At 35.5% G+C, this 27,732-nt stretch overlaps 1 protein-coding gene across 24 annotated transcripts in view; it reads left to right on the forward strand.

Annotated features, from left to right (window-relative positions):
* The window catches only part of TRDN (triadin), a 238,733-nt gene extending 211,234 nt beyond the window's left edge, over positions 1–27,499 (forward strand). For 23 of the 24 annotated variants that reach the window (XM_068677544.1, XM_068677564.1, XM_068677566.1 and 20 more), the window contains 5 exons: positions 3,716–3,742; positions 4,793–4,828; positions 5,044–5,088; positions 5,963–6,010; positions 24,903–27,499. In XM_068677544.1, coding sequence (XP_068533645.1) covers positions 3,716–3,742; positions 4,793–4,828; positions 5,044–5,088; positions 5,963–6,010; positions 24,903–25,045 — 299 coding nt within the window. In that variant the 3' untranslated portion in view covers positions 25,046–27,499. Of the gene's footprint in view, positions 1–3,715; positions 3,743–4,792; positions 4,829–5,043; positions 5,089–5,962; positions 6,011–23,746; positions 23,785–24,902 lie in introns of all 24 variants that reach the window. The other variant, XM_068677554.1, reaches the window with a different exon arrangement.
* Positions 27,500–27,732: the final 233 nt, after the last annotated feature.

Below are 27,732 nucleotides of genomic sequence, written 5' to 3' on the forward strand. Positions count from 1 at the left end.
CATTTATTATAAATATCAAAATGGCATGCAGTGTAACTGATTTAGACAATATTTTCAGGACTTACTTTACTGTTTGGAAATGACTTATTTAATGAATTTATTTATTTTGGCCTTGTTTTAATACATTTTATATTTAATTTTTAAAAATGAAAGAGGAGAAAGAAGTATTTGGAGGAATTTCTTGCATAATAAAATCATTGGATAATGTCCTTGTAAAGATCAGTAAGACTTCTGAATGGCTAAAGACTGAGATCAATGTTTATTTTAGCAAGTAATTATGATCAGGCAAGAATCAGAAGGGCAGTGTTTACATTTAACTCTGATTTGTTTACAGGTTGAAATACAGATCTTCATAGATAATTAGTTAGAGTCTCTTTAAGAGAGGAACTTTGATTTATTTCTTGATTTGTGCTTGGCACATCAAGACTAAATTATGTGTTATTCTGCTGCAAACTAATCTATAAAGAGTACCCAAAACTAAGATCAAGCCCCATAAGGCACACACGTCTTCCTGCTTCATGTCAGAAGCTGACAGCATGGCAAGGCAAGCTACTTCCATTAAGCTTCCTAAATTAATCTCCCAGGTTAGGTGCTGTACGTTAGACAAGATGAATACCTGCTCTTAAGCACCTGTCAGAAGACACAGTGCTGTTCTGAATCCCAGCTCCAAAAGGAAAGGGAGAACATGAAGCATCTGAAATGTGCCTTCACTGAAGGATCTTCTGCAATCCTGAACTGTAGTGTTGAGTTATCAAGTCACCATTGCAAAACTATTATTTCCCATGAAGCTGCTGGTGTTGTGGTTTTTAGTTTGCTTTGTTTTAATTTTTGCCAATATGTTAGGTAATTTTTTCCTCTGTTTGATTCCATTATTCATATTTGTTCAGTCTTTTGTTCACTGGATCTGTTCACTGACGTTATATGTCTTCTGCACAGATTTATCTGAGACCCGCTGATGGCCTTCTTTTCTATTAGAGAATCTTCAAAGATTTAAGTGGCTAATACCTTATTCTTTCTGCAATAAGGGTCATTTTACCCCAAATCACTGTCCACAATGTTTTTATATCAAGAGCTATAGTACTCTGACATATTGTCCATATAAGGGACAGCCAAGATATTTTCTCCTGACCTTTGAAGAGGGATATTTGTACCACAGTCTTGAACTTATATTCTGATGCTTGAAATGATTATAAAGGTTAACAGTACCTTTAGAAAAAAAGAGAGAGAGAAGGAAAGAGAAAAAAAATGTTTCAAGCAGACCCATAATCATACACAAAAGTAATTCCACTTATACTGCCTATTCTGAACTAACCATCCTTGAACAGATCTAGTTCAAGATTTTAAGCATCACTGCTATCTATTTTAAACTACTTTCTTTCCACTTCAAGAAGAGTTGGACCACTGCTTTCTTTGTTTCTAAAGTTGTTTAGCTTTGCTTCATATATTTCTCAGCCAGGTGTACACTATGCTTGCAATAATGTAAAGATAGTTATTATGTGAACACAGCATGAACACATTTTGTCATGGACACAAAATACTCACTGACTTTGTAGTTTCGGTCAAGTAGGATTGTAAAATAAATTCATACTTTCATCCTGGGCCAAATTTATTCAATCATTATACCCCGTGAAATCTTATTGTAGAAGTAAATGGAGCTTAAATTGGTAGAGTTTGTATCATTAAATGAGAGAAAAGCTATAAACAGAAATACAAGGTTGAGTCTGAATAGTCCCCACATTAACACCAAATACATTTTTATAGTAGTTTGTGAATCAGCATGAATGAATGGATTGAATTAGTAAATGATCATATTTCCATTATTTCTGTTTTATCACACGTGAGAGTCTTTGACAGCAATTGATCCTATATCAGATTTGAATTTTTAATAAAACTTATAATATAATCCCCGTACACTCACTAAAAACTCTCAAATTCTGAGAAGTTACCTTGATCAGAGGACAAAACTAGTGGCATTTCTTACTTATTCAAGAATACCAAAATTTAAATGACAGTGCAATCAACAGAAAAACCATGCAAGCTGATATTTTAATAAAAGTCTCTGCATTGGCCAAACTCTGTTCCTATTTAGTTCTGTAACAAATTTCATGATTGGGGCTGATGTTTCCCAAAGACATGAGAGTAAGTGGGAGCTTCTTGAAGTGATGGGAGGAGAAAATGTCCTCTATACTGTATACACCAGAGGGTCAAACTAACATTTTAGGTCATCAGTCCTCTAGTACCTTGCTGTCTAAGGGAATCATTAATCCCAAATTAGGATATATGCATGGCCAGGCCATGTAAAGACAGTGACCAATCCTTAAAATAGGATCTACAGGAGGTAGACAGTAATAATTTGAATGTAAGTATTAGAAGATGCAGATAAAACTTAGCCTCTCCAGGTCCCTCAGAGTTAGGCAACCACTCAGTTAAGGAGTCAGAGCATGAATGCCTTTCTCACTTTTGGTAACTCAGGCAATTTATTTTTTTTTTTCTTTTGAAAATGAGAAGAGGTATTAATCTACTACTCAGGATGCTGCAATGTATTAGTTTTCAGCAGTAGTGGGCATGACTGGATAACTGTAAATTAACTATAAATTTTAAAGGACTTAAGCATGTTAGCATTTAATAGCAGAAAAACTAGCCTTTGCTGAATTCCTGTTGTGCTTTTCTTGAGCACTTGACATTTATGAGTCTCCTTATGAACCAAGCCCTGAGTAAAAGTTTCCTGGGGTTTGTTAGTGAAAACTATACTTAATTGCTCAGTCTTTCTGTTGAAAAAGCACTGACTTAAAGATTTTTCCTTGGTGTGGGTTCTCATCAGCTGTAGAACCTCACATTAATCTGAAGCCAAACCTCAGCAATGAACACCAATATAATTTAATCAAAGGAGTCCCTGGATTATTTTGTGAATATATTCAGTTATTATCCAGCTCTATGTTCTGCCTGGCTAGTGAGGCCAGTATTTCCTTACAATAACATTCTAAAATAAAACGGACTAACAAAGTAGTGAGGGGTAAAAAATTTTTGGATTCAATATCACAGTATAATTTATTCCTTTGATTTCAAAAAAAGTATGGATAGTTTATACCAGGGCATTTCTATACCACTGTGTTGATCAATTGTCATGAATTACTATGGGTATTATAATGGCACAGGAATATGCTTCTTTTGTACTAGGTACTGTGCAAACATGTAATCAAAAATTTTTCCAGTTTTTAAGAGCTTTTACTCTAAAAAGGCAAGGCAGACTGATGGTGCAGGAGAAAGTTATACAGAGGTGAATGCCATCTATTCAAGGTCAGTGTCAGTCTTTGGCTGAGAAGTGTGGATGATAAGCAAAAAAAGGTAACAATTAAACTAAATATATTTTTTGGAAAAGAGTATAGACAGTTATAACCTTGAATGCATGTTTAAAAATAACTATTTAAATATTCACTTGCCTGAAAGCTTTGATTGGCAAAGTGTTTGCGTTTGCAGGAACCATCACATGCTGGATTATAGTACTTCAAAGAGTAGGACTCAGCTTTCACTGTGAAATCTTGTGTACAGACCCATTGTTAAGGCATATTTATTTTCAAATTAATATCTTGCAGAAAAATTGCAGATGAAAGAGGAAATCTATTTAAACGATTACTTTCAAAAAAAAAAAAATGATACTAATCCTCATATTCTTTTCCTTCCCTCTTCATCTTCATTTCTGATTATTTTCATGAAGAGCCAACAGGTGAAATTCCAATAACAGGTAAATATCAAAATTCTCTGCTATGTCTTGTGGAAATATTTAATGAACATACCAGTACTGAAGAACACATAACATTCATCAGCAATGTACTATGCCGATGTAAACCAGAGCAGGTAAACTAAGAGTATTGCAGTAGCTCAGCTCTCTGCCAGTCAAAGACTGTTTTTATCAGCTGATTATTTTATCTTAGTTTCACTGTTTATCTTCTGTAGCATGTTTTTGGTGAGCTAGACACAAGTGATCAGCACCGGGCAAGCTAATGTTAATCAGATAACACAGGCACCAGCAGACATTGAACAAAGCATTGTTATAACTACTTGGATCATATGAAGTGAAAATGAACGTTTTGAAGGCAGCCTGCCAGTTTTCTGCTATGGTCAGTAGGGAATACTGAAATAGGCTCAGGCGCCTGCAGCAATACACCTTACTTAATTTCAATCTGCCTCGTTGAATGGAGTCACCGACCAAACACCTGTGTTTGGGGGCTGAGGATAAGGATGACAAAAAGAAGAAAAAAAAGTTCTAAGTGAAGGTACAGTTTGAGAAAAGGTAAAGAAATCACACAAATAAGAATCTATTGCTGCAGGGCTTCAGAATGGTCATAGTTCTAGTCCATCTACCTCCACATCCTGTTGTTTGTTTCAGACAATTGAGTTTACTGAGGGAAATAGACTAAAGAGCAGGCAGTAGGCAATGGGATCCTTCTGTGGTGCATTTTGGCAATGAACAGTTTGGCAGTTCTTGCACAAGTTAAGGAATTTCAGAATTCCAAAGTCTCTATCAGGAGTTTCCAAACTTCTCTACAAACAGCAATATTTGGTCTGTTTCCAAAGACTGTACAGAAAGCCCAGAACTGCTACTGCTACTGCCACTGGGGTAGCAGCCACAATTGTAACAAAGATATATTGTATACATGCCATGAGACACATTTAGCTCAGTTATTATTCCAGGAAAATCTGGGAAGATTGGCTTTGTGCAATGTGCTTATTGTCGTAAACTCATATTTCTGCTAACTGTCACTTAATGTTGTTTCCTTGCAAATCTTTCTAGCCCTGAAAAAAACAAAGACTTCTAAGGACAAAGAAGGTAGGCAGTTACTCTGTGTGTGCATATATATGTAGAAGATCACAATAAAAATAGTTTCAGACTACAATTTTATATGTATTTCTATATGAAATAACTCCTAAAAGATCTGCGTTAATTTTCAAAGTATTTTACTTGAAAAGCCTAGGTAATGATCTATTAAGAATTCAGTCAATTTACCAACCTTGACCCATATTACCTTTATTTTTTCTTGATAGAAAAAACAACTGAGAAGAAACATCTGAAAGAAGAAAAACACAAAGGTAATACAACGATGAAAATCTCTGCAAACATTAGCTTTTTTATGGGATCGGAAAGAGTGGCTTTGTTAGCATTTCTAAATATATACAAGTACACCAAAATGGTGAAATTATGCATAAATCCCCAGTCATTTAATGTCTGATAGCTCCGACTGTTGGTGTCAAGGATTACAGCTGCACATCCAATCTAGCTGCAGTGCTACCCCACCTATGACCCCAAATCTGGCACATCGTTAGCAGGATCCTCCACCACAAGGTCCACTGTTGAATGGGTTACAAGTCCCCACCTGGTCTGTCACAATGCTCCTTGGTGAGGTGGTACAAAGTTCATTTCCATAGTTTATGTGATGCTTTAGATCATGAGCTTCATACTGTAGAATAACTACATTGATAATAAGAGACACTTTGTATGGTGACTTCAGGGTCAGCTATATTCCTACTAACCTGTTGGACAAAGCACTGCCTTGATTGTACAGTAATATGCAAAGAAATGGTTTCTGCTACACCTCTGAAGATAATCAGTAGTAATATCAGACTGGTATGTTAATGGTCTAAGACAAAAATATCTAAGACAAAAACCTCTCTACATTGGTTAAAGACTGAGTTTCTCACAGAAGTGCAGATTTGAAGCCAGACATGCACAAGTAAGTCCTCAAAAGCAACTACATGCTATGAATGTTGATACTTGTGAATGCCACTTGCTTATACCACTTGTATATAAATATTGTATACTGAAGTCCTGGAACTTCAAAGGACAACAGTTGTGTACTGGTGCACATTTATTGAACTAGTCTCTAGAAGCGATTTGCTTCTAAGGGGTTACTAGACATAAGGTTTCTGAAAGAGAAGATTAATTTATCAATGTTTCATTCTTTAGGTGTTCCACCAGTAAAAGAAGTTCCACGACATCACAACCTGACATCAGGTAAACAATTTTCCTTTTTTATTCTTTTTTTTTTTTTTTGGAAAGGAATTTTGTTTTCCTTTCCAATATCTTCATTTTATTATTGATGTTGTTGCTGTTGCTGTTGTTGTTAGGGTTGTCACTCTTACAGTCTTTTCATATCTCTCATTCAAGTCAAGGGGACATGATGTGAGGCAAGCCAAGCAAATCAAACTCATAAATATTACTCTTGTGGAGAATGTTGTGCTCAGATGGTATTGCTTTATCACCTTCCTAAACTCAGTTCATTATGTTATAAACCAAGTAGCATATAATTAATTTGACAGTGCATTATTTAAAATAAGCATATGCTCCTCATAGAAAATCTGTTCCATAACAAAACCATGTAAGAAGGAATATGTTCAGTTTATTTTCTCTCACAAAAATAAATATTGTCTCACCTCACTCAGGCCTTCATTCTCTCACAAAAAGATAAATAAGAGTAGGGAGTCTGAGGAGTACATCTCCCCACATTGCATTATCCATTAGCTCAATGTTTTTCCTAATTTATGATAAAATTAATATTCCTTGTATGTTTCATGCTAGACAAGGATGTAAGTCTTTAATCTCACCTGTGAGGTGTAACTGGTTTACCAACAAAATATGAACTAAATATTAACATAGACAACAAAACACAACTTCGTTGTCTTAACTGAGGAAAAAAAATTACTTCAAGTCATTCAGACTGCTTTGTTGTATGGGTGTTGGTTTTTTTGTGTGCTGTGTTGTTTTTTTGATCTTGTTTATTATAGGTAAAATATTTTAGGATCCTATATACATGATGTTTAAATATGTGATGCATGTGTATATATAAGTATCTATGTGTGCAGATATGTATATATGTGCGTAAGCTTAAAATATTTAAATAATCATTAAAAAATGATAGTTGAATGAAAACCATGTACAGCACAATCAGACATCAGGGAAATGAAACTGTGAATGAAATATTAAGATCAAGCACCCAAATGTTAGCAGTTAGCATGTGTACTTTATGAAAATACTTGTATATGATTTGCTCCATAATGTCCCCTGGAACCAAGGTCAGGCTGACAGGCCTGTAGTTCCCCATGTCCTCCTTATGGCCCTTGTTGTAGATGGGAGTCACATCGGCAAACCTCCAGTCCCCTGGGACCTCTCCAGATAACCAGGAATGCTGATAGATGGTGGAAAGTGGTTTAGCAATTACCTCTGCCAGCTCCCTCAGCACCCTAGGGTGGAACTCATCTGGTTCCATGGACTTGTGACAATCCAGATAGAGGAGCAGGTCTCTAACTGTCTCTTCCTGGATTACAGGGAGGGATTCTCTACCTGAATCATAGGGGATGTCCAGATGAGGGAGTCAAGTACCCTGAGGGTAACTGATCTGACTATTAAAGACAGATGTAAAGAAGGCATTGAGAACCTCAGCCTTATTCTTATCCTATATCTTAACTATCTTATGTTAATAAATTTGTAAAAGGATTTCTTGTTCTCTTTTACTGCGGTGGCCAATCTGATTCCAAGATGGGCTTTTGCCTTTCTAACTTTCTCTCTGCATATCTTAGTAACTTCCTTGTAGTTGCCCCAAGTAGCCTGTCCTTTCTTCTAGCAGATGTAGATTATCTTTTTCTCCCGGAGTCTCAATAAATGTTTCCGGTTCATCCATGCCAGTCTTCCTCCTCTCTGGCTCGCCTTATGGGACACAGGCATGGCCTGCTCCTGTACCTTTAAAATTTCCTTCTTGAGGAGTAATATATACTACTACTCATAATAAATAACAAGTGAATAAAAGTAAAGATATTGACAGGAGAAAAAAAAAAAAAGAATTTTCTTATACAGCTAAATTCCAAATTCAGTGTAAAATAGGAATGTACTAAAACTTGTTGGCCACTGCACTGTCTCCTGCACCCTGTATTCTTGTAAATCTTGTATCATTCAAAAACTGTGTTGCCTATGTTTCATTTGCAGTAATTGTTGTGCTTGGTTAATTTAATTGCACATTATCATTGTGCAATTACTCTTGACTAGATGTTTCCTAGATCAAAACAGCTCTGTGCAAACAGAGCCTTTGCAAACAGAATTTTATGTAAGTATTTTCAATCTATTATTTGTCTACTAAATAGAATGATTTAGTTTTCTGTAAGTGTATGAAATGTTTCCAGAAGAACATCAAAGTGATTTTTCCCTGTGAATGTTATTCTTTGGTATCTACTCAATTTGAGAATTTAAAAGTTGAAACCAAATCCTAGGTTAGGTACACTTGTGTTGGAACTTGATTTCTTTTTCCTGTGTTATTTGAAGATGAAGTCAGTGCATTACATTGCAGTGAATAGTAAAACTTTCTGTTGATATATAGAAGTAGAAAAGGATTTATACATTCTGAGCTAATCTAAAAATTTAAATAGTAAATCTTCTTTTGACTTTCAAAAGCTGAATAGATTCGATTCACATAGACTTATATTTTGATCACAAATCCTTCAACCTTTTCCTGGTATTAAAAAGCAATCACATAAAGAGAAATAAGCAATTTTAAAAGCTGTATATGTCTTTGACTTTAGAAAGTTCTATATTTAGACAGAATTTTAAGCAGGTACATACCTTTCATATAAGCAACGGTGGTGTGTTCAGTAGACACTAAATTTCACTCCCATGTAGAGATGCAAGCAATTACCTAAAATCCTTTCCCCTTCTTTCTCCTGTCCTAAATATCAAAATTGACATCTGTGTTCAGGCTGAAACTTAAGCACACAAGAAACAGGAATTATTGGATTAGTGGTTTTGTTGTTGTTGTTGTTGTTTTCTTCTGCCTTATATCAAATATATTCACAAGCAGACTCTGGAAGTAAAATTTGAGAAGTGTCCAATTTCAGCTTTTTGGTGAGAGTTGTCTTCCATACGTTTTATATGAACAATTATATACTTTTCAATAAGTCCCACTTTTTTTTTTTTAATGCTCACACCAGAGTATGAAAATTTAAAGTAACCAGAAGTTGATTACATTTATTGCTATTATGATACAACTGTCCTTGTGGCTGAAAGCTCAGGTAACACTGTGTCTTACATTTGTCATACTGTTAACTAATGAGATTGACATTTTTCTGTGCTGTTATCTTAGCTCACAGATGTGCAAGTGTGGCAAAAATAAGAGAGGCCACTGGAAGAGTTTAAAAAATAAGAAATAATGAGATTGATACTGATCCCATATAAACAGGTTGAATTACATAAATGTGTGGATAGTTTTCAAGGTAAATAAAAATCAAATTAGTCATGAATAGTTCCCTGGCATCCTGTGTCATATATAGTCTTAGATAATTCATGCATCTACTCTCATAAACTGTTAAGAGGTTTACAATTTCTTAGACATGAGAACTTCTATTCTTACTCTGTCATTAAAGAAGTTGTACCTCATTGAAAAGTAAAATCATTGTTAAAGGGAGTCGGAACATCCTTTATTTGAATATACTATACTAGCATGTCTATGAAGAAAGCATTTATTGACTAGATTTATCCTCTGCTTCTGCAGTGATAGAGAGAAACATGGTTTCTCAGATGTTTTCCAGAAAGGGAAAAAAAAAAAAAAAAAAAAAAGAAGGAATATATATCTGTACTAGCGTGTGGTAATTGGTTTGTTACCATAAAATTGTTTAATTTAGTTGCACTTTTTGTCTTCCTGTAATATATTTTCCAATGCAAAGATGATTAGCAAATTTGAAAAAACAGAATCTGAACTATTTATGTGAGAGCCATTTTATGAGACCTTCAAGGATGTTTCCTCAATGCTGAGGGGACATAAACAGCAGTGCCATATATAAGATTTTTTTCACTCATTATTGAATGAGACTACTTATTTTTTTTCCCTTCATTATGATTAATTTGACGAATTTATGTATTTGGAGTATATTTTATTTCACCATTCTGAAGCTGCAGTCTCTGTTAATATCATTAAGCACAAATACATTGGCCCTGTTCTATAGAATACAAGCAATGAACTACTATTAACACAACACACAATAATCAAAAGAGAAGGGAAAGACTTCATCATTGCAAGATAGGTACCTTTCATCAATTGTTGAGAAACTCATCATTTTGATTAACTGCAAATAATGTATTTTCTACTCTGTTTGTCATCCAGATAGTCTGTATATCTCAGAGGCATGTTGGTTCTGGTATTCTGTCACTAGCTTCTTTCAGAACTCCAGCTGCACAAACTCAGAGTCCTGAATACAACTTTATCAGAGAAGTTGAACAAAAATTTTGAACATATATTAACTAAGTCCTCTCTCAAAAGAGAAACATAGACCAATAAAGGAACCATTAACAGTAACAGCTGTATCTCTGAGGGTAATAATGAAAACAGTACTAACATCCTTGAAATAACATTACAGATTCATCTTTATTATTATTATTATTTTTATTTTATTTTCTCACCAGAATTCAGCCACAAATCACTAATATTAATATTATGTTTCCTGGACATAAATGTGTACCATTGGCTGGAAGATAATAGAAGGGACAAGCAACTTGAGGGGTTTCAAAATTTTTTGTATAATTTCAGTGCTCATTCATTTACAAGAACTGTGTCTATGAAAGTCCTCTCATGAAATAAAATTTTCCAGTGTGCTCACTACTCTGCAGTGTAAGCACACGACATGAAAGCAGTCCAAGCTGTGCACTAATGCTGCTTTGAAGAGTCTGTGTAGAGCAGTCTCTGTGCTGCAGGCATCTGCAGGCATACACCTTTCACAGACAAGCCATGAATGACTCAGTGTTTCAGGTTTGCTAAGATGATGATGATGAGGCTGCAAGTCCAATCTTTCCAATAACCTGGTGTTAGTTATTTCAACATTCTGAAGCTGACGTTTAAATAAATGGTTGGAGACATTCTCAGCAGGCTTGTCTAACCAGAGACATGGTGTAATAAGAGGTGTAAGGTTAAGGAGCTATTAATGCTATATGATTGAGCAGCCATTTACAACATTTACAACTTAGGTGACCTTGATTTAATCTGGTTGAGCCTATTTTGAAATCAAATTGAGGAAAATTTCACTGGGGTTGCTTTAATTCTGAATGAGTGCACACATAACACTTTTTGTATAGACTAAGTAATCCATTTTAAAAGTGAATTTGAATTAATATTTCTGAATTATTAACTGAAAAATGTGTATCCTGATGTTGAGTGTAAGTTTGTGTTTCCAGGCTATCATCAATATAGTCAACTCCAGTAGACAAATCATAATTATTTGGTGCAATTCTTAATTAGTGAGAACAAAACTGTCAGCAGATACCGTGAAATATCTTAAAGAAGCCGGACTATTGAGCTCATACAGTTTCTTTCTTTCTGTTTTTTTTTTCCCTTTTCCTGGAACTGTGTGAATTCAGGGTGAGGAAGACACTCTAATATAGCTTCATCTTTCATTGTAAGGAGCACACAGATATGCATCCTCACTTGAAGCACTGATATATGTACATATTCACACAAGTTCCATGGTCAATGAGACGGAAACTTCTCCAATGTATTACTCACCCCTCCAAAATCTGAATTCACTCTTTCATGTGGCTAGAGCTAAATCCTGAAGGCAGCGTCTCAAGTGTCTGATGTTGGCACTATCAGGGTTGTATGTCTGTAGAAGTTTGTCACCATCTCTTTCCTACATTTTTAGTGGCATAAAATAATGGTAGAACCATAGGATATCCTGAGTTGGAAGGGGCCAACAAATATCATTAAGTCCATCTACTGCTTCTGCACAGGACCACCCAAAAAATCAGGCAATATTTCTGACAGCATTGTCCAGATGCTTCTTGAACTCCAGTAGGCTTGGTGCTTCCCACTTCCCTGGGGAGCCTGTCCCAGTGCCCAACCACCCTCTCAGTGAAGAACCTTTTCCTAACACCCAGCCTGACCCTCCCCTTTCCCAGCTCTATGCCATTCGCTTAGGTCCTGTAGCTGTCCCCAGAGAGCAGAGCTCAGTGCCTGCCCCGCCACTCCCCTCGTGAGGGAGCTGCAGGCTGCCATGAGGCCTCCCTTCAGCCTGCTCTTCAGACAGAACAAACCAAGTGACTTCAGCCACTCCTCATATGTCTTGCCCTCTATACTCTTCACCATCTTTGTAGTCCTCCTTTGGAAATGTTTTAATAGTTTTATGTCCTTCTTATACTGTGGTGCCCAAAGCTGCACGCAGTACTTGAGGTAACGCTGAACAGTGCAGCGTGAAATAATTCCCTCCCTTGACTGTCTAGCAATGCAGTGACTGATGCACCCCAGGATATGCAGAGGTCCAGTTGGCCCTTTTGGCTGTCAGGGAACACTGCTGACTCATGAATAAGAACCTTTTGTTGACCAAACCCCCCAGATCCCTTTTCGCAGGGCTGCTTTCCAGCCTCTCATTCCCCAGTTTGTATATATATACAGTTTCATCCCTTCCCAGGTGCAGAAGCTGGCACTTGTTAAACTTCATATTGTTGGTGATTGCCCAGCTCTCTAATTTGCATCTCTCTGCTGGGCCTCTCTACCCTTGAGGCAGTCAACCACTCCTCTCAGTTTATCATCATTGCAGACTTACTAAGTATTCCTTCAAGTCCTATATCCAAGTCATTTATGAAAACTTTAAAGAGAACTGGACATAAAAAGGAGCTGTGCGAAACCCCACTAGTGACTGGCCACCAACCTGATGTAACCACTTTTACCATTCGAGCCCAACTCATCTACCACTTGTTCACCCATTATATTAGGCATTTATATAGATGTATGCCAGCTATTTATTTATTGTTTTTATTTTTTGATAGAGGTCTCACAATGACGTCAGCCAAGTCTCTGAGTACCTTGGGGTGAATCCAGTCAGGTTCCATAGACTTGTAAGCATCCAGTTGGAGCATCAAGTCCCACACAATTATGGGGTTAGCTGGAAGTTTGCCATTACTGCAGTAATGATACTGATAAAATCCAATCCTATATTGCTGACTACCAAATATCTATTGTCTTATGTAAACAACACAGCAGACTATGAAAAAATCCAACCAATTTTAATAGACTTTGAACCAGGACTCCATGAATTTTGGGACATTCTTAAATATCGTTCTGTGATGGATTCATTAGTCTGCTCCTGTCTTTTGCTAATAAAAGAAATAACATTAACCAGACTCCCTTGAAAGCTTAATGCTAACAAAATTGTAAAGAACATTACTTTCACTGTGCAATCTGATCATTGCTATGTCTTGTTGGAAGAGTCTGTGTTACATGTTGTACTCTTACATCTTGCATGTGTTTATTATCTACCAAAAATAGTTTTTACTAAATTTGAGGGGAATGCCATACTTTGGGGATATTCACCCATTTACATGAGAGCTATGTGGTTTGTGAGCAGTGACCGTAACATGGAACACAACACTTTTCTGTAAAAACATAACTTATTATTATGGTTTAGCACCAACAGGCAACTCAGCCCCATGCAGATGCTCACTCACTCTTCCCAGGTGGGATGGAGAAAAGAATCAGAAAGGTTAAAATGTGAGAACACATGGGTTGAGATTAAGACAGTTTACTAGGTCAAACAAAAGCTTTGTGTGCAAGCAAAGCAAAACAAGGAATCTATTCACTACTTCTCATCAGCACACAAGTGTTCAGTCACTTCAAGAAAAGGAGGCTTTATCACATTTAACAGTTTCTTGGGAAGACAAATGCCATCATCATGAATGTTCACCCCCCTCCTCCTTCTTTACCCCATTGTTTACTGCTGAGTATGATACCATATGATATGGAATATCTCTGGTCAGGCTGGGCCAGCTGTTCTGGCTGCGTCCCCTCCCAGCTTTTGCTGTGCCCCCAGCTTTCTCATTGGCTGGGCAGCACAAGAAGCAAAAGTCCTTGGCTCTGTGTAAACACTGCTCTACAACAACTAAAAACATTGGTGTATTATCACCACTATTTTCATCAGAACTCCAAAACACAGCATTATGTGAAGCTCTGCAAACAAAATTAACTCTGTGCTAGCCAAATCTGTGATATTTATTTCTCCATAAATCTTTTGTACTAGACAGTGCAAGAGCCAATTGGCAAAATAAAGACTTTTTTGCATCCTTAAATGGACATCAATTGTCACCTGTCATATTTGACTTCAAAGTACAAATATTAAGTTTCATCTTTTATTCTGGACATCAGTTTTGTTATAATAAAGACCTAATTCTTGGAGCTTTGTTATCATGCTTTCAAAAGAGCAGTGACTTTGATAAGTAGCAAATGTTAACAGTTTTTAAGCAGCTCTGGTCTTAGGATCTTATATATTTTTTACTCTTTCTTTTTTTTTTTTCTTTTTTTTTCCCCTCTAATAAAGTAAAATATTACAAGAAGTGACCTTCCAGTGCTATTGATTTCATACAGTTACATGTTTGACACCAAGAAAGTGGTATTAAAGACATACATTAATGACTTTATACTGATATTATTTTTGTCCCATTGATTAAACATTGATAAAGACTATTTTCTTTTATATATTTAACAATTTTCCTGAGTGAGTTGGGACCACAGAGACTCATAAGGAATGGAACAACATTCTGTGTCTTTTTGCTCACTGTTGAGTGCTCAGTTTTAGAGGAAGTGCCGTTAGTCTTTCAATGTATAACTATTTTACCTCTTTCATTTACTAGCAACATGGAACAGCTGCTTGTTAGCAATCTTGATGCTCAGCAAACCCTGGACATCAAAGCATATTACCTTGTTATGCCATGGGTGGAGATTCCAGAGTTGAGTGGGGTTTTGTATTTCACTTTTCCCTTCATTAATTAGTCTTTCAGGGTATTGCAACATTTATTTTTTCTTCTTTTTTCCTGGCCTTTAAATGGCAGGGATTTTTTTCCAGATAACTTCTGGTACAATGTTGCTCACAGTAGTTTAAAGAAGTGTATATGGCATGACTGTTAAGCTCATATTCTGTATGCTCATACTATTTGCAGTGCAAGAGAATCATGCAACCATCTCCCATAGTCAGAGTAATGTTCCACAAATACTTAGAGCATCAGCAAGTGTTAAAATTCATTTTGTTCTTATCCACTCATGCTAATGAGTAATGAGTAAAATGTTTCTTGCTGAATTTTCTCTACTTATCCTCTATTACTCCCCTGCTGCTTTCAAATTTTGTCTGAATGAGGATGTTTCCAAGAGACCAGGGCATTTCTTTCCACAGAAGCATGAGTGTGCTGCCGTGCTGGTACTGCAGTCCCAGAATGCTTGAAAAAGAGCTGTTGAGGAGAACATGCAATCTGAGTAATCATGGCTGTAATAACACCGTTGTTGCTAGTATTTAACTCTGCTACTCAGATACCATTAATATTTATTTTTATTAAATAACTTATTATTTGACAGACCACCTACTAAATGGATAAGAATAGCTGATTGGTGTTTGCAAAGATGAGCAATTATTTGCATTATATTTCAGACAGACACTTTTGAAAGTAGTTTTGAGAGCCACTTTCTGACCATTCATTTTCTTTTGTTATTCAAGATACAAAATTAGATGTGAAAGAATTAACTTCATGGGGCAACTTCACAGTGTTAAAAAAAATGTCATTTGATTTAGAGTGTTAGTATTTCTTGCAGATATATAAGGTACATAAGAAAGATTTTCTTCTTTTTTCCTCTCTTCACCTTCCCATTAAGCACTCTAATTTCTGCAAATATAAATAGCATGACTGTAAAGTCTTCTTAATAATAACAAATATTAATAATTATTATAATTAAATAGTTATTTCTTTGTAATAAGAAAGGAGTTGAAAAGATTCATCCAAAAAGACAAGTCCAATTTTTGAAGTAATCCATGTTGTTTGGAACAGCTGCTATCTAAACACGAACCATATTTTGAATTTAAGAAAGAATATTTGCTCTTCTACATAGGCCCTTAACATTCAGCTTTGCTATTCAGAGAAATGTGAATATGGGATTTAATTAAATGGCATTTACACAGTGCAGCTAAGCACAAAGACTTACATATTGTTTTAGAAAATGTGAAGGCAGAAAACTGTGATATTTAGCAAGGATTCCACACCACTTACCTTCTTCGTCTGCCCCCATGCTTTCTCTGGTCAGCTTACCAGAGTGCAATTTTACTGAAATATTGAGGGAAAAAGCCCAAATTGTTTGACAAAGAACACAGCAAAGCAAGGGGGAAAATACATGCTTCTCTTCCTTATATTTTATTAAGTGAAAACAAGTTCAGCTCTCCAGTCATTGGAACAAGTTTTTATTGCTCATGTGCGGTTCAGTTTTGAATGCTGAACCAACACACTGTATGTGCATTCCTCAGAAACAATCAGAAAGAAATAAGTTAACAATTGTTAATGTTTCCTCTTATTTAGTATTGCTTGTTAATTAGTTGTTTTTAATGCTATAATTACCCGAAATTTTGTGATTTGTTGAATTCTATTAGAAAAACCTCTAAGTGAAGAAATTTGATTCAAACTAGAAAACACTAATAATAAATTTTTTCTCACACATTCTCTGTAATTTTCCCCTAATAACCAAGCTGCTATTGCTTAAAGCTATCGCTTTTTAATGAATATTTTATTTGGTGGCATGCCTTAAAAACAGCTATTTGAGCCTTGTTGAAATGGGACTTTAACCATTGTAAAATGTAAACAGGAACACATTTGTGTTCTTTAGGATTAGAAAATTTTATTCCTCTCTGAATTTCTCCTTTTTTTTTTCCTTTTAAGATTAATTTTTAAAAAGACTACAAATAATACATTCATTTATTTGATTGTACTATAATTCCTTACATGAAACTCCCATTCATTGCTTGAATGGGCACTTTGTTAGTTTTGTGAATATAAAGCTATGCCTAAGTGGTTTTCTTTAACATGATACTGAATTAGAACTATGTCCTAATGCTAGCTCAGGAGAAGCTTTCGTCAAAGTTATTATAATATCCCTGGGCATCCTTGTAGTTTAAATATGTTCCCAGCTGGACTGCACTAGATTGTACATAGCACCTTGACTTTTAAGGTCCATCATACATCTAAGGATGGAGTGCCCTTATGTTCATCAGTTTCCATAAAAAACTATTTCAGCTAAATCATCACAAAATAGACTGCTTAGGGTACAAGGATCTAAAAAGGCATAAATATGCAGAATGAAAAGGAGTAAGCCAGTGCCTACATAACACTAACTTTTTATTGCATCTTTTCTACTCATTTAATTAGCTGGCAGATGCTTCATAGACTTTGTACCAGTGACTGAGCTACTCATGAAAATCTTTCCCCATCCAGATTTGTCAAAGAAGAGGACCACAGGTTGGGATCACTCTACTCCCTTTTTATGGGAGATCCTTCTGGTGATCTATTTAAAACTCCTCACTTTCCCAGCAATATCTTAATTCTCCTCTAATCTAAGACAGATCTTGGATCTTACTGTCTCCTTTCTTGTGCTTTGGAAATTTAAATGGCTGAAATTTTAATGTCATTTTTTTTTGCCCAGAGAGTAAATAAATGTCTGTTAACCAATATAATTTAAAAAACTGTTACCACTTGTTAAGCAACATTAAAACTTGACAGCAAAGCTTTCTTATACATTGATTCTAATATCCTATACAAAACTTGATGGTTTACACCATATAAAGCTGGATTTAACTCTTCACTACCTTTGCCAGAGATGAGATACAGTGTAATTAATCTATTTGGAATGTAAAGGTATGTAAAAAAAAAAAAAAAAAAAGCACCACAATTGTATCGGTAGGGGATACGCTAGGTGTGTATATTTTGAATGATAAATCTGATTCTGGGATGTATCTGGACTTTTGAGTGCCTATCTGCTGGTTCTCAGCCACGTCACTTTTCTGAATAGCTGAAAATAGAACAGTTTGTATAAATCACTGTTTAACTATTCCAACAATTGTATGGCTTTGGGGGTCTTTGTTTCTTTGACATGGCGACTTGTATCAGTTAGTTGCCTTCTACATTCTCCATTCAACTAGCTTAACTAGAACAATTAACAACAAATATGTAATTTGCATTCTATCTCTTTAATTGTTAAACTAAATCCTCAAAGACAAATTCATAATCTTTGAACAATCATGGCATTTGGGAGAGGTGCCTGAGGACTTGCAGAAAGCAAGTGTTTCTCCTACCTTCAAAAAGGACAAGGATAACCCAGGGCACTAAAGACTGGTCATCCTCATTTCCATCCCTGGGAAGGTGATGGAAAACAAGTAATCCCGGAAAATATATCTAGGCACATGAAAGACAAGAACGATATCAGAAATAGTCAACGTGGATTCACAAAGCAAAAGTAATGCTTAATCAGACTGATAACCTTCTATAATGAAATGTCTGGCCTGGTAGAAGAGCTGAGCTGTGAGCTATAAGGCTTTTAGCACTCTTTCCCATAAAATCCTCATAGAGAAGTATGGGCTGAATAAACAGTGATGTGGAATGAAAACTGGCTCAGGAGCCAGGTCCAGGGGGTGATGATCAGTGGCTCAAAGTCCAGTTGGAGACTAGCTATCAGTGTACCCCGCTCAGGGAACAGCATCAGGTGGGTAGTTTGACTGGGGTGGTACACTTGTGAAAGCATAATGCAGGTGTCCTAAGGTGAGCTCAGGAAAAACTGTCTCATGGGGCAGAAGCAAAAAAAAAAAAAAATTAATCTTGATTTTTAGTATGAATACTGACCATGAGGGTGGGGCCTCACAATCCTGCTGATTTTCTGGGTATTATGCAGGTGTCAGAGGGTGAGTACAGGATCCAATCTTATTTAATGTCTTTATTAATGATCTTGATGATTGGGCAGATTGTACTGCCAACAGTCCTGAAGATGATACAAAACTGGGAGGAGTGGTGAATACACCAGAGTCCTGCTGTCATCCAGAGGGACCTTGACAGACTAGAGAAATAAACTGACAGGAACCTCTTGACTTTCTGTGGTGGTTTTACTCAGGTGAGCAGCCAAGCTCCACCACAACCGCTCTCTCAATCCCCTTCCTCAAACAGGAACAGGAAGAAAATACGATGAAAAGGGCTCAAGGGTTGAGATAAGGACAGGGAGATCACACAGTAATTATTGTGATGGGCAAAAGTAAGATTTATTACCTATTACTAACAATCTAGAGAAGTGATAAACAAAGGAAAAAAAACAAAAGCACCAAAAGAACACAAGTCCTATAAGGAGCAGCTGAGGGCACTGGGTTTGTTTAGTCTGGAGAAGAGGAGGCTCAGAGGAGACCTTATCGCTCTCTACAACTACCTGAAAAGAAAGTGTGGGGAGCTGGGAGTCAGTATGTCTTTCAGGTAACTAGTGATAGGACAAGAGGAAATGACTCAGGTTGTGCTAGGGGAGGTTCAGGTTTGAAATTAGGAGAAATTTCTTCTCAGAAAGAGTGGTTAGGCATTGGAACAGGCTGTCCAGGGCAGAGTCACCAGAGAGTGTCTGAGGGGAGGTTGGATGTGATAGTTAGGGCATGGTTTAGTGGGCAATACTGGTGTTAAGGGGACAGTTAGACCAGATGAACTTGGAGGTCTTTTCCAACCTTATTGATTCTATGACCTTTCCCCTCCATACTCAGCACTAGCAAGTGCTGGGTCCAGTTCTGGGCTCCCCAATACAAGAGAAAAGTGGCTCCACTGGGGAGAGTCTAGCAAAGGATCATGGAAACGATAAAAGGACTGGAGCATCTCTTGAATTAGGAAAGGCCTCAACCATGACACCCAGCTCATTTTCCCCTTTCTGCTGAAGAACTGAAAGCACCAGGACAGTGCTCATGCAATATTCCTCACATTTCTTGAAACCATCTTTCAGTGTGAGGTATATACACTTAGAAAGTAAGAACACACATAAGTTCCATGGAATATTTGTATAATTTATTGAATATCTACATGAAGTACTTTACATTTTCTCTTGACCAGCCCTGGACAGCTTCACACAAACCCTGTATACCTTTTTTCTTTGTTTGCTTGTTTCTATGCTTTCTAGAACTCATCTTGGCTGTTCTCATTTCCAACTGACTTCCAACTAGACAAGAATCATTTTAAAAGGTTTCTCTCTTTTCATGGGGGGGAAAAAAAAAGTCTTTTCTTTACACTAAATTAAAAGCAAAGAAGCAAAATACACTCTCCTCCCTTCTCCAGCCTTCCAAAAACAAATTATTTGTAGGTATCAGGTGTCTTTATATGACAGAATTAGCTATAATTTGTCAAAGAAACATTTCTAGACTTTTCCAGGCAGCATTTACTTTTTGTTTGTTTGATTTATTTCCTCAGTAATGCTCATAAGGGAAATTTCAGTAATTATATGAATTCTCATAAATTACATCCTAAACAAAAACATAAGGCCATATATAGACTTTTTTTTTTTTCCCGTACTAAACTGAGAAAAGAGTTCTAGTGTTAAACCACATGTTTTGCTCCTACTCTTCATCTTTTTTAGGTAATATTTGCCCTGAAGATATGAGAACCCTTTTAAGCTTAACAGACACATTTTGCATTCACATTGAATGTGAGAATTACAAAAGCAGAATGGGATTCATTTGTAGTCTTATTTGTATGCCAAAATTCAATTTGTTCTCCTGGCTATGGTTTGTATCATAACAATGTCACAGATTTTGATTCACTGTTCCAAATAAATTTTTTTAAGTTGATTTGTTTGAATGAAGTTTTTATCTGCATGTTTTACAGCTCAGGTTGGCATGTTAAAGCAGCCTAAAAAGGAAAACATTAAATAGAAATAGTGGAAAAGCATGTAGCAAAAGACATCATTCTGAAACCATTTCCTCCTGTATAGATTACTATGCAGTCAACTGACTTCGTTTTACATGCTTAACAATATGCTAAATTGCCACATATGCTAATATGCCACAGACAGTTTCAATTTGCAGAAAGTATGAACTTCATCAGCTAAAAAAAAAAAAAAAAACCTTTACCAGAAAAATTAAAAAAAAAAAAAAAACAACACTTATAGTATGTCTTCTTCAACACTTGTTGCTTTATTAGGTAAAACTTAAAAGATACTGAAAGCATGCTGATGAAATTTGCTTTTATGAATGAGTTCTTTTGTACTGGGAGAATTAATAAACAATCTAATAAAGTCAGTTTGGAAAACAGACTTTCTTAACAGTTTTTTAGCATCCAAAAACTGACAATGTTTCTTTCCATACCTGCATTCAGAATAGCTTCTTGTTTACCAAATCATGCACTCCCATAACAGTATCTCCTAAATCTTACATAGTATATGATTTAGCAAAATAGACAGCTCTTTTAGCAAATTAATCTACTTCATTTACTCATGTACTCATGTATAAATATTGTCTTTGGATAAATCCATAAATCCATAAAGCATCATGCCTTAGTTTGTCTAACTCGATTAAAAAAAAAAAAAAAAGCATACATTTCAGATGAATTCCAATGACATTTCAGCTAAAAATTAAAACAATAATTTTCAGGAACACCTGTAGATTTAAAACAAAACTTAAAAACAACATTGAAATAGAAAAGTTTATTTTAAATGTTTTTAAAGTCATAAGTTAGAGTTTTGAAATTTTTGTTTCAGGTATCACTTGTTATTTATAATGTTTCTTTTGGATATTTGGATATTTAAATCCTCTTCCATGGTCTTTTTAGTACTGATGAAAAATAAAAAAAAGAATTCATATTTTGACATATACCTCCTCAAAATGAAACAGTCAAAAAAAAAAAAAAAACCTTTCTCCAGTGAAAAGTTGTTACAGCTAAATTTGTCATTGGGTGTACCCTTGCCTATTCCTTATAAACTAAGAGAAACCTCCTGCAGGTTAATTACTCTCACTGCTTCACTCATTCCATAGTGAAGAGGAGAACTCTGTCTTAGAGTTGAAGCCAGTATCACAGCCTATGCAGATCCAAAGGGCTCCTGTCATTTGCATTAAAGGAAAAAAAAAAAAATCCAAAAAAAAAAATAACGTTAAAACATTGCCATCCTTAAAATGTGCAGTTATTGAAGAGGGACAAAGTATATTTTCAGTGGTTTTGACTGTTATCTGACAGCACAGCTACTGTCTAAAAGACTGGTTTTGGAAGGAAGCATACTGTAGTTGGTATTCATAGGTTTTAAAAGCCTCCTACTCTTTACTTTCTTTTCTCCTGGAAAAAAGTGTGATTTTTTTCTTCCTCCTTATCCTAAAAAAAAAAAATCTTATACGAGTCTGCCTTTTCTAGTCCACTTGTTCAGTTTACAGTGCTTATGCAGTTTTATTTCCACTCTTCAGGCTTCCCCAGTCTCATTTTGTCCACAAACTCTTACTGTTTTTGTTGTTTTGTTTTGTCTTGTTTTCCATCTGTCACAATCTCCAGCTCATCCCTCCCTTCTTGTCACAAGTTTCCCCTATTGCTTTCCATCTCTTTGTCCAGAATATCTTGATCCAGCTAAGTCTATTTTTTTCTCCTCAAGCTCTTTGGTCACATTATACATATTTTGGCTTCCAGTCGCCCCAGGAATGATTTGGCCCAGGTACTTTGCTAGAGTAGTGTTAGTCTCTGACCATGACAGTCAGGCCAAGTTTTTGGTTGACAAGTTTTTGCTTTCCAATTCAGTCATGTCAATTTTGACACAAAAGTTAGATGTCTTCTGCCGTCACCTTTTCCCCTGTAATTGTAGTATCATATGATTCTGTCATCAACTTTTCCCCTGTAATATCATATGATACTGATACTTAAATATTTTTATTACAAAGAAAATAAAACAACCTTTTTTTTTTCCTAGCTTTTTTTTTTCCCCCTTCAGATATCTAAATTGTTCTTATGGGTTTTCTACAAAAAAAAAAAAAAAAAAAAAAAAGTCTGAAACTAATTTCAACACTGAAAATTTCATCACAGGTATTTATATATGACAACAAATTAAGTAAATGAAATTATAGTTTTACAAAAGGAAGTATCAGGCTAAGAATAAAAGGCATAACTACTGTCCCTCTCTCTCTTGAGTTTTTCCTTTAGCATATATTTTCCTAATATTTCCTGAAGATGTGATAAGTAAAAGTATATATAAACATTCATACATGGTATAAACACTTGAATGTGACCTCAAAATGTTGCACTCAACATGAGTATATTTAACCAAACAAAATGGCTCATTTTACAAATACTACAAGTATCTCAGAAATAACACAATCAAAGGTGATCTTTAGAATTACACATTACACATAATTTATAATTACACATAAGTTTATTTTTTTTCTAAAAAAAAAAAAAAAAAAAAAAAAAAGAAAAAGAAAAGAAAAAGTATGTTTCTATTCCTATTTTTCAAATTTAATATTATGGCCTAGTTAGTCTGTGGCTGTAGACCAAGTCGCAAAAATCTGAAACTTTGCCCTTTCCCTCCATGAATGTAGTACCTTTTAACAGTCAACTGTAAGCTGGGTTTCCAAGTGAAATGGTTGCAGCAGCCGGTACTACTGGCAAATTTGAATGATGATCAGATAACACCTTTAGAATATGTTGTGGCACCAGGCATGTTATAATTATGAGATATATAACCATGTTTAAAATGCTCCTTGTCAGAGACCTAATATGTATCAGGACTTTGTGAATATATGAAGGAAAGAGAGCTAACTTTTTGCATTCTGACTGCATGCAAAATACAGGTATTTTTAAAATTATTTCTACTGTCCTTAAATAAAGTATTTATTGGCATTTAATGGGGCTAGCAAGTGCATGATGCCCAACTTGCCTTCTTCACAAAAAAGAGTGAACTAGTTATTGACTTATATATTTTTATTTTTATATCCATTAAAGGAATATGCAGAAATAATTTCCATTTAAAAAAGAGAAAGGTGAGTTTTAAGTTGGCAACTTTCTTCCTATAAGGTATTTCTCTTTATCAAATTGGCACCCCCTGGTAGTCAATTTTAGTCTAGCTTTTTCTTTTTTCTTAATGAACCTTATTGAGAAATCTCTGGCAGAGCACTTTAGTAGGAAAAGATTGGTTTTAATCATAGCTTTTTTGTGGCAATATATTGTTTTTAAGTAGTTTTATTTAGGAAAAATACCTTAGTTCAAGGATGGAATAAGCCCTTTTGTTTTAACTATTATGTATGCCAGAAACTTCCTGCTATTGCCCCAGTGATACCATAAAGTAACCAAAGGTAGAGGATATAGCTGATCCACACCAAGATCCACACCAATAATGAACAACAGAGGAAAGAAATAGGCATCAGAAAATCAACTGCATTACAACTATTTTTTCAGATGCTAGCATACCTCCAATCATTTTCTCAAACACGTACTAATAGTTACCTTTTAAATAGTTATATATAATAGTTATACTAATAGTTACTAGTTAGACTAATAGTTACCTTTTAAAATCTTGTCACCATTAATCTCAGAGTGCAAAACTCAGCTTCTGTAACAAATTAGGTTGGGAGAATGGGAGAAAAATCTCCTTGATTGTGAACGACTAGGAAATAGGCAGTGACACTTATGATCCCCCCTTTCAGAATAAAAGGTTATTCATTTGAACCCTAGTAAAATATGTCATTATCACTATTACATGTGGGTACTACTGGAGCACCTCAGTGTATCTGAAAGAGGTTGTGAAATACAAAATCAGAAGATATATGTGTGGCTTTCAGGTGTTTACATTCAGCTATCCCAGAATGCAAATATTCTGGGAAAAGTAAGCCTATATCTGTGGAGTGGAATAATGGATTTAAGTGCTAAATTGTCAATAGCTTCTAATCTTGTGCTACAAAGATGTCACGTTGAGTCTTTTAGCTAAAATCTTGTTGACATGTGGAATCTGCCTTGTGAGACACTACAGATTTTTGCTGTTATAAACTCAACTAATGGGAATGAAATTACACTGTTGTTCTCTGGAAGAACACAAGAGTGACTCATGGTCCTAGTCTGGAAACCATAAATATTAAACATCTCTTCTTTGTTCTCTTCTTAGCTCCTGTCCGCTACTTTCAATGTGTTTTCATAAATGGACCTAATGGATTTGGACTACAGTTTCCCACTAATCTCCCTTCAGACAAAGAAGAAAAGACTCACTCAAAGACTTCCAAGAGAAAGACAAGAAAACCAGGACAGTAGAGAGACTGGATCACTCACGTTTGCACTTTATCTTTTCTGCTGAGGTCCACAGTACTTAGGGTGGTACTTGTCATTGCATGAATGTGATCCACTGGGACATATGCACCTGGAAACATTTCCATGGGGCAGAGGCAAAAGAAACAGTAATGGGCTGTGTAGAAAAAGGTAGAAACGTAAAGGTGCCATGTTTCTCATCAAAAGCCTGCAATGCTAGCAATGAATTGGCCTGATTGTGTGTGAGCAAATGTGTGTGTGATTTCCTGCCTCCTTTGCTCTTGTTTTTCTTTACCTGCTCAGCATTAAAGGGAGTCTGTTTTCCATTTAATCTTATCTAAGGAGTGAGTGGTTGAATGTAGCTCTTATATCAGCAAGATTGCAAGCTACCTGCAATCCTAAATCACTTATTCTTAATGTTCAGTCAAATTGCTGACAGCAAAAAGCCTCACTAAGTCACGAAAATGTGCTCTGCAATTGGTGCTATTTTTATGTCTCATTGACCAGTGTAATCTGAAGCCCACACATGCTCTCAGCAGCCCAATATACTACCAGTAAGTTGACTCATCAAGTCATGTTAATGATGAATATTTCTATTTATCCTGAAGCAGTTAAAAGCATGGTGTATTTGCCGTGTCTGCTGGTGAAGTACAAACAGGTCACTTTCTAAAGCCAAACTGAGCAAAGAAAGTGAAACAATACGGCAAAGATGAGGAAAAACATCATTTTACAAAGGTCCCATGAAACAACAATAATCAATTTTAGTAACTCTACATTATTTTTATTTTTTTTCCTGCAGGTAAATCAGATTGATTTTGATTTGCAGCAGACCATTAGAATGTAAAATATACCAGCCAACTATTTGCTCTTATCATGTCATATGAAAAACTATGATGTCAGGTGTCACTCATAAAACTAAACCAATACAAATTTCCAATAAACAAACGTGCCAATTTGATACAAACTCCAGTAAGTGAGAGAAAATAACAATAAATAAAAGCCGAAGTGTATTGGGTAGCTGATTTTACTAGATGAAACCCCTCCATCTAGAAAGGGTTTCTGAGCTATTAGAAGGATGAGAACTGGAAGTAGAAATGACATTCTTCAACATTTGTTAATTTCTGTAGAAATAATGGATTAGTTACCTTAAGAAGGAGATGGGATGACATTAAAGATGTGATGACACATAACTGAAAATTAGCATCTCAATTGTCTGGTACTGTAAATAGTCATGCATTTTTGAGAGCTGTTATTAGTTTGTATTCCTTTGCTATAATTTTGCATTTAGTCTGTGAAAGGTACAGTGGTGATTTTAGTCTCATAGTTACCAGGTGAAACAGCACAATACCCTTTGTACAACCTGGTTGCTTGTAGATTCTGATCACAATAGTAACTATATATTGCTGTTTTAGCATAGTTCCAGTAAACATCAATGCCTTTCCACATCCTCTCTCCTTGCTGACCCATTCTTATCTTAATCAAATAATTGACTCACATGTGTTTCAAACAATTGAGTCCTTGACAGGCTAATGCAATTCAGAAAGTTGTGCTCTTACACTGCTGGGTCAGGCTGGTACTCTCTGATTACCAATCATGGCCTTATGTGAACTGAGATGCAGTCTCATAATGCACAGATCCTTTGCTGCAAAATCTGTATTTACAACAAGTAGCTTCTGGAAAAAGGTAGGAACAGATCTTGCCCTGGAAGTAGATTTCCCTACGTTGGAACATATTGTAACTAAAAGTGTTCATGGTGAATGCCTCCAGTGTCACCTGTGAAATCTGTTCTGGAGACAAGTACAGGGATATAGAGCTGCCAGCAGAAAATACTTTATGATAAAATGTCAATCTTTACTTTTCTTTCAGGCTTTTTTGTATTAGTGGCTTTTTTTCCTTCCTAATTTGTGACTTTTTATATATTATTAAGGATGTTATTGCCTTAGGTTTTTACTGTGAAAGCTATCTTAAAATGAGATTATAACTTTGTGAAAATCAGTTAATTAAATTCAGGACTTTATCCAATTTCAAAAATCAAGAAAAAAAAATACTATAAGATGTTATTCTTTTCAACTTCTTTTACCTAAATAATTTCTGTGCATTATAGTTACCCTTAATCCTTCTTTCTCATTTGAGTGGAGAGATGACAAGAATATGTTCCATATATCATTCCTGTAATGTTTCAGTTATGTATCTGAATGCTTTGGAAGTATAAATTGAACATTATTGAATAAGTAGTAAAAGTTACACAATTATTTTTGTTTCCTAATCTCAATCTAACTGCATCAAAAAACAGGTAAAACAGTTCTGCTCTTGAGGTGGCAAGTATTTTTCTCTTTAAGTTCACATGTGACCTCAAAAAGAATTACTTGAATTGCATGGCTTTACTCAAATTAGGCTGGAGTATTGCAAAATCATATGGTGATTGTTATCCATTTTGGAAAATAAAGAATATAAACCATGTTTCAGTGACTGTAGGATGTTTTTCTGTTAATCCAAATATGGATGGTAAGGGTTTACATATGTAAGTTGTTTATCCCTACTAAGTTTTTACAAATCTTCTGAATATGATAGCAGTAGTTACAGTTACTCTGGAAAACGAATCATTCTGCATTTTATTCATTCCTAATGGGCTTTTTGCAATAATTGGATAGACTTCCTACATACTTTGTTTGGGGATTATACTCTGACAGACA

This window comes from Anas acuta, chromosome 3 (assembly GCF_963932015.1).
Source record: "Anas acuta chromosome 3, bAnaAcu1.1, whole genome shotgun sequence".
In the NCBI taxonomy this organism is placed as follows: domain Eukaryota; kingdom Metazoa; phylum Chordata; class Aves; order Anseriformes; family Anatidae; genus Anas; species Anas acuta.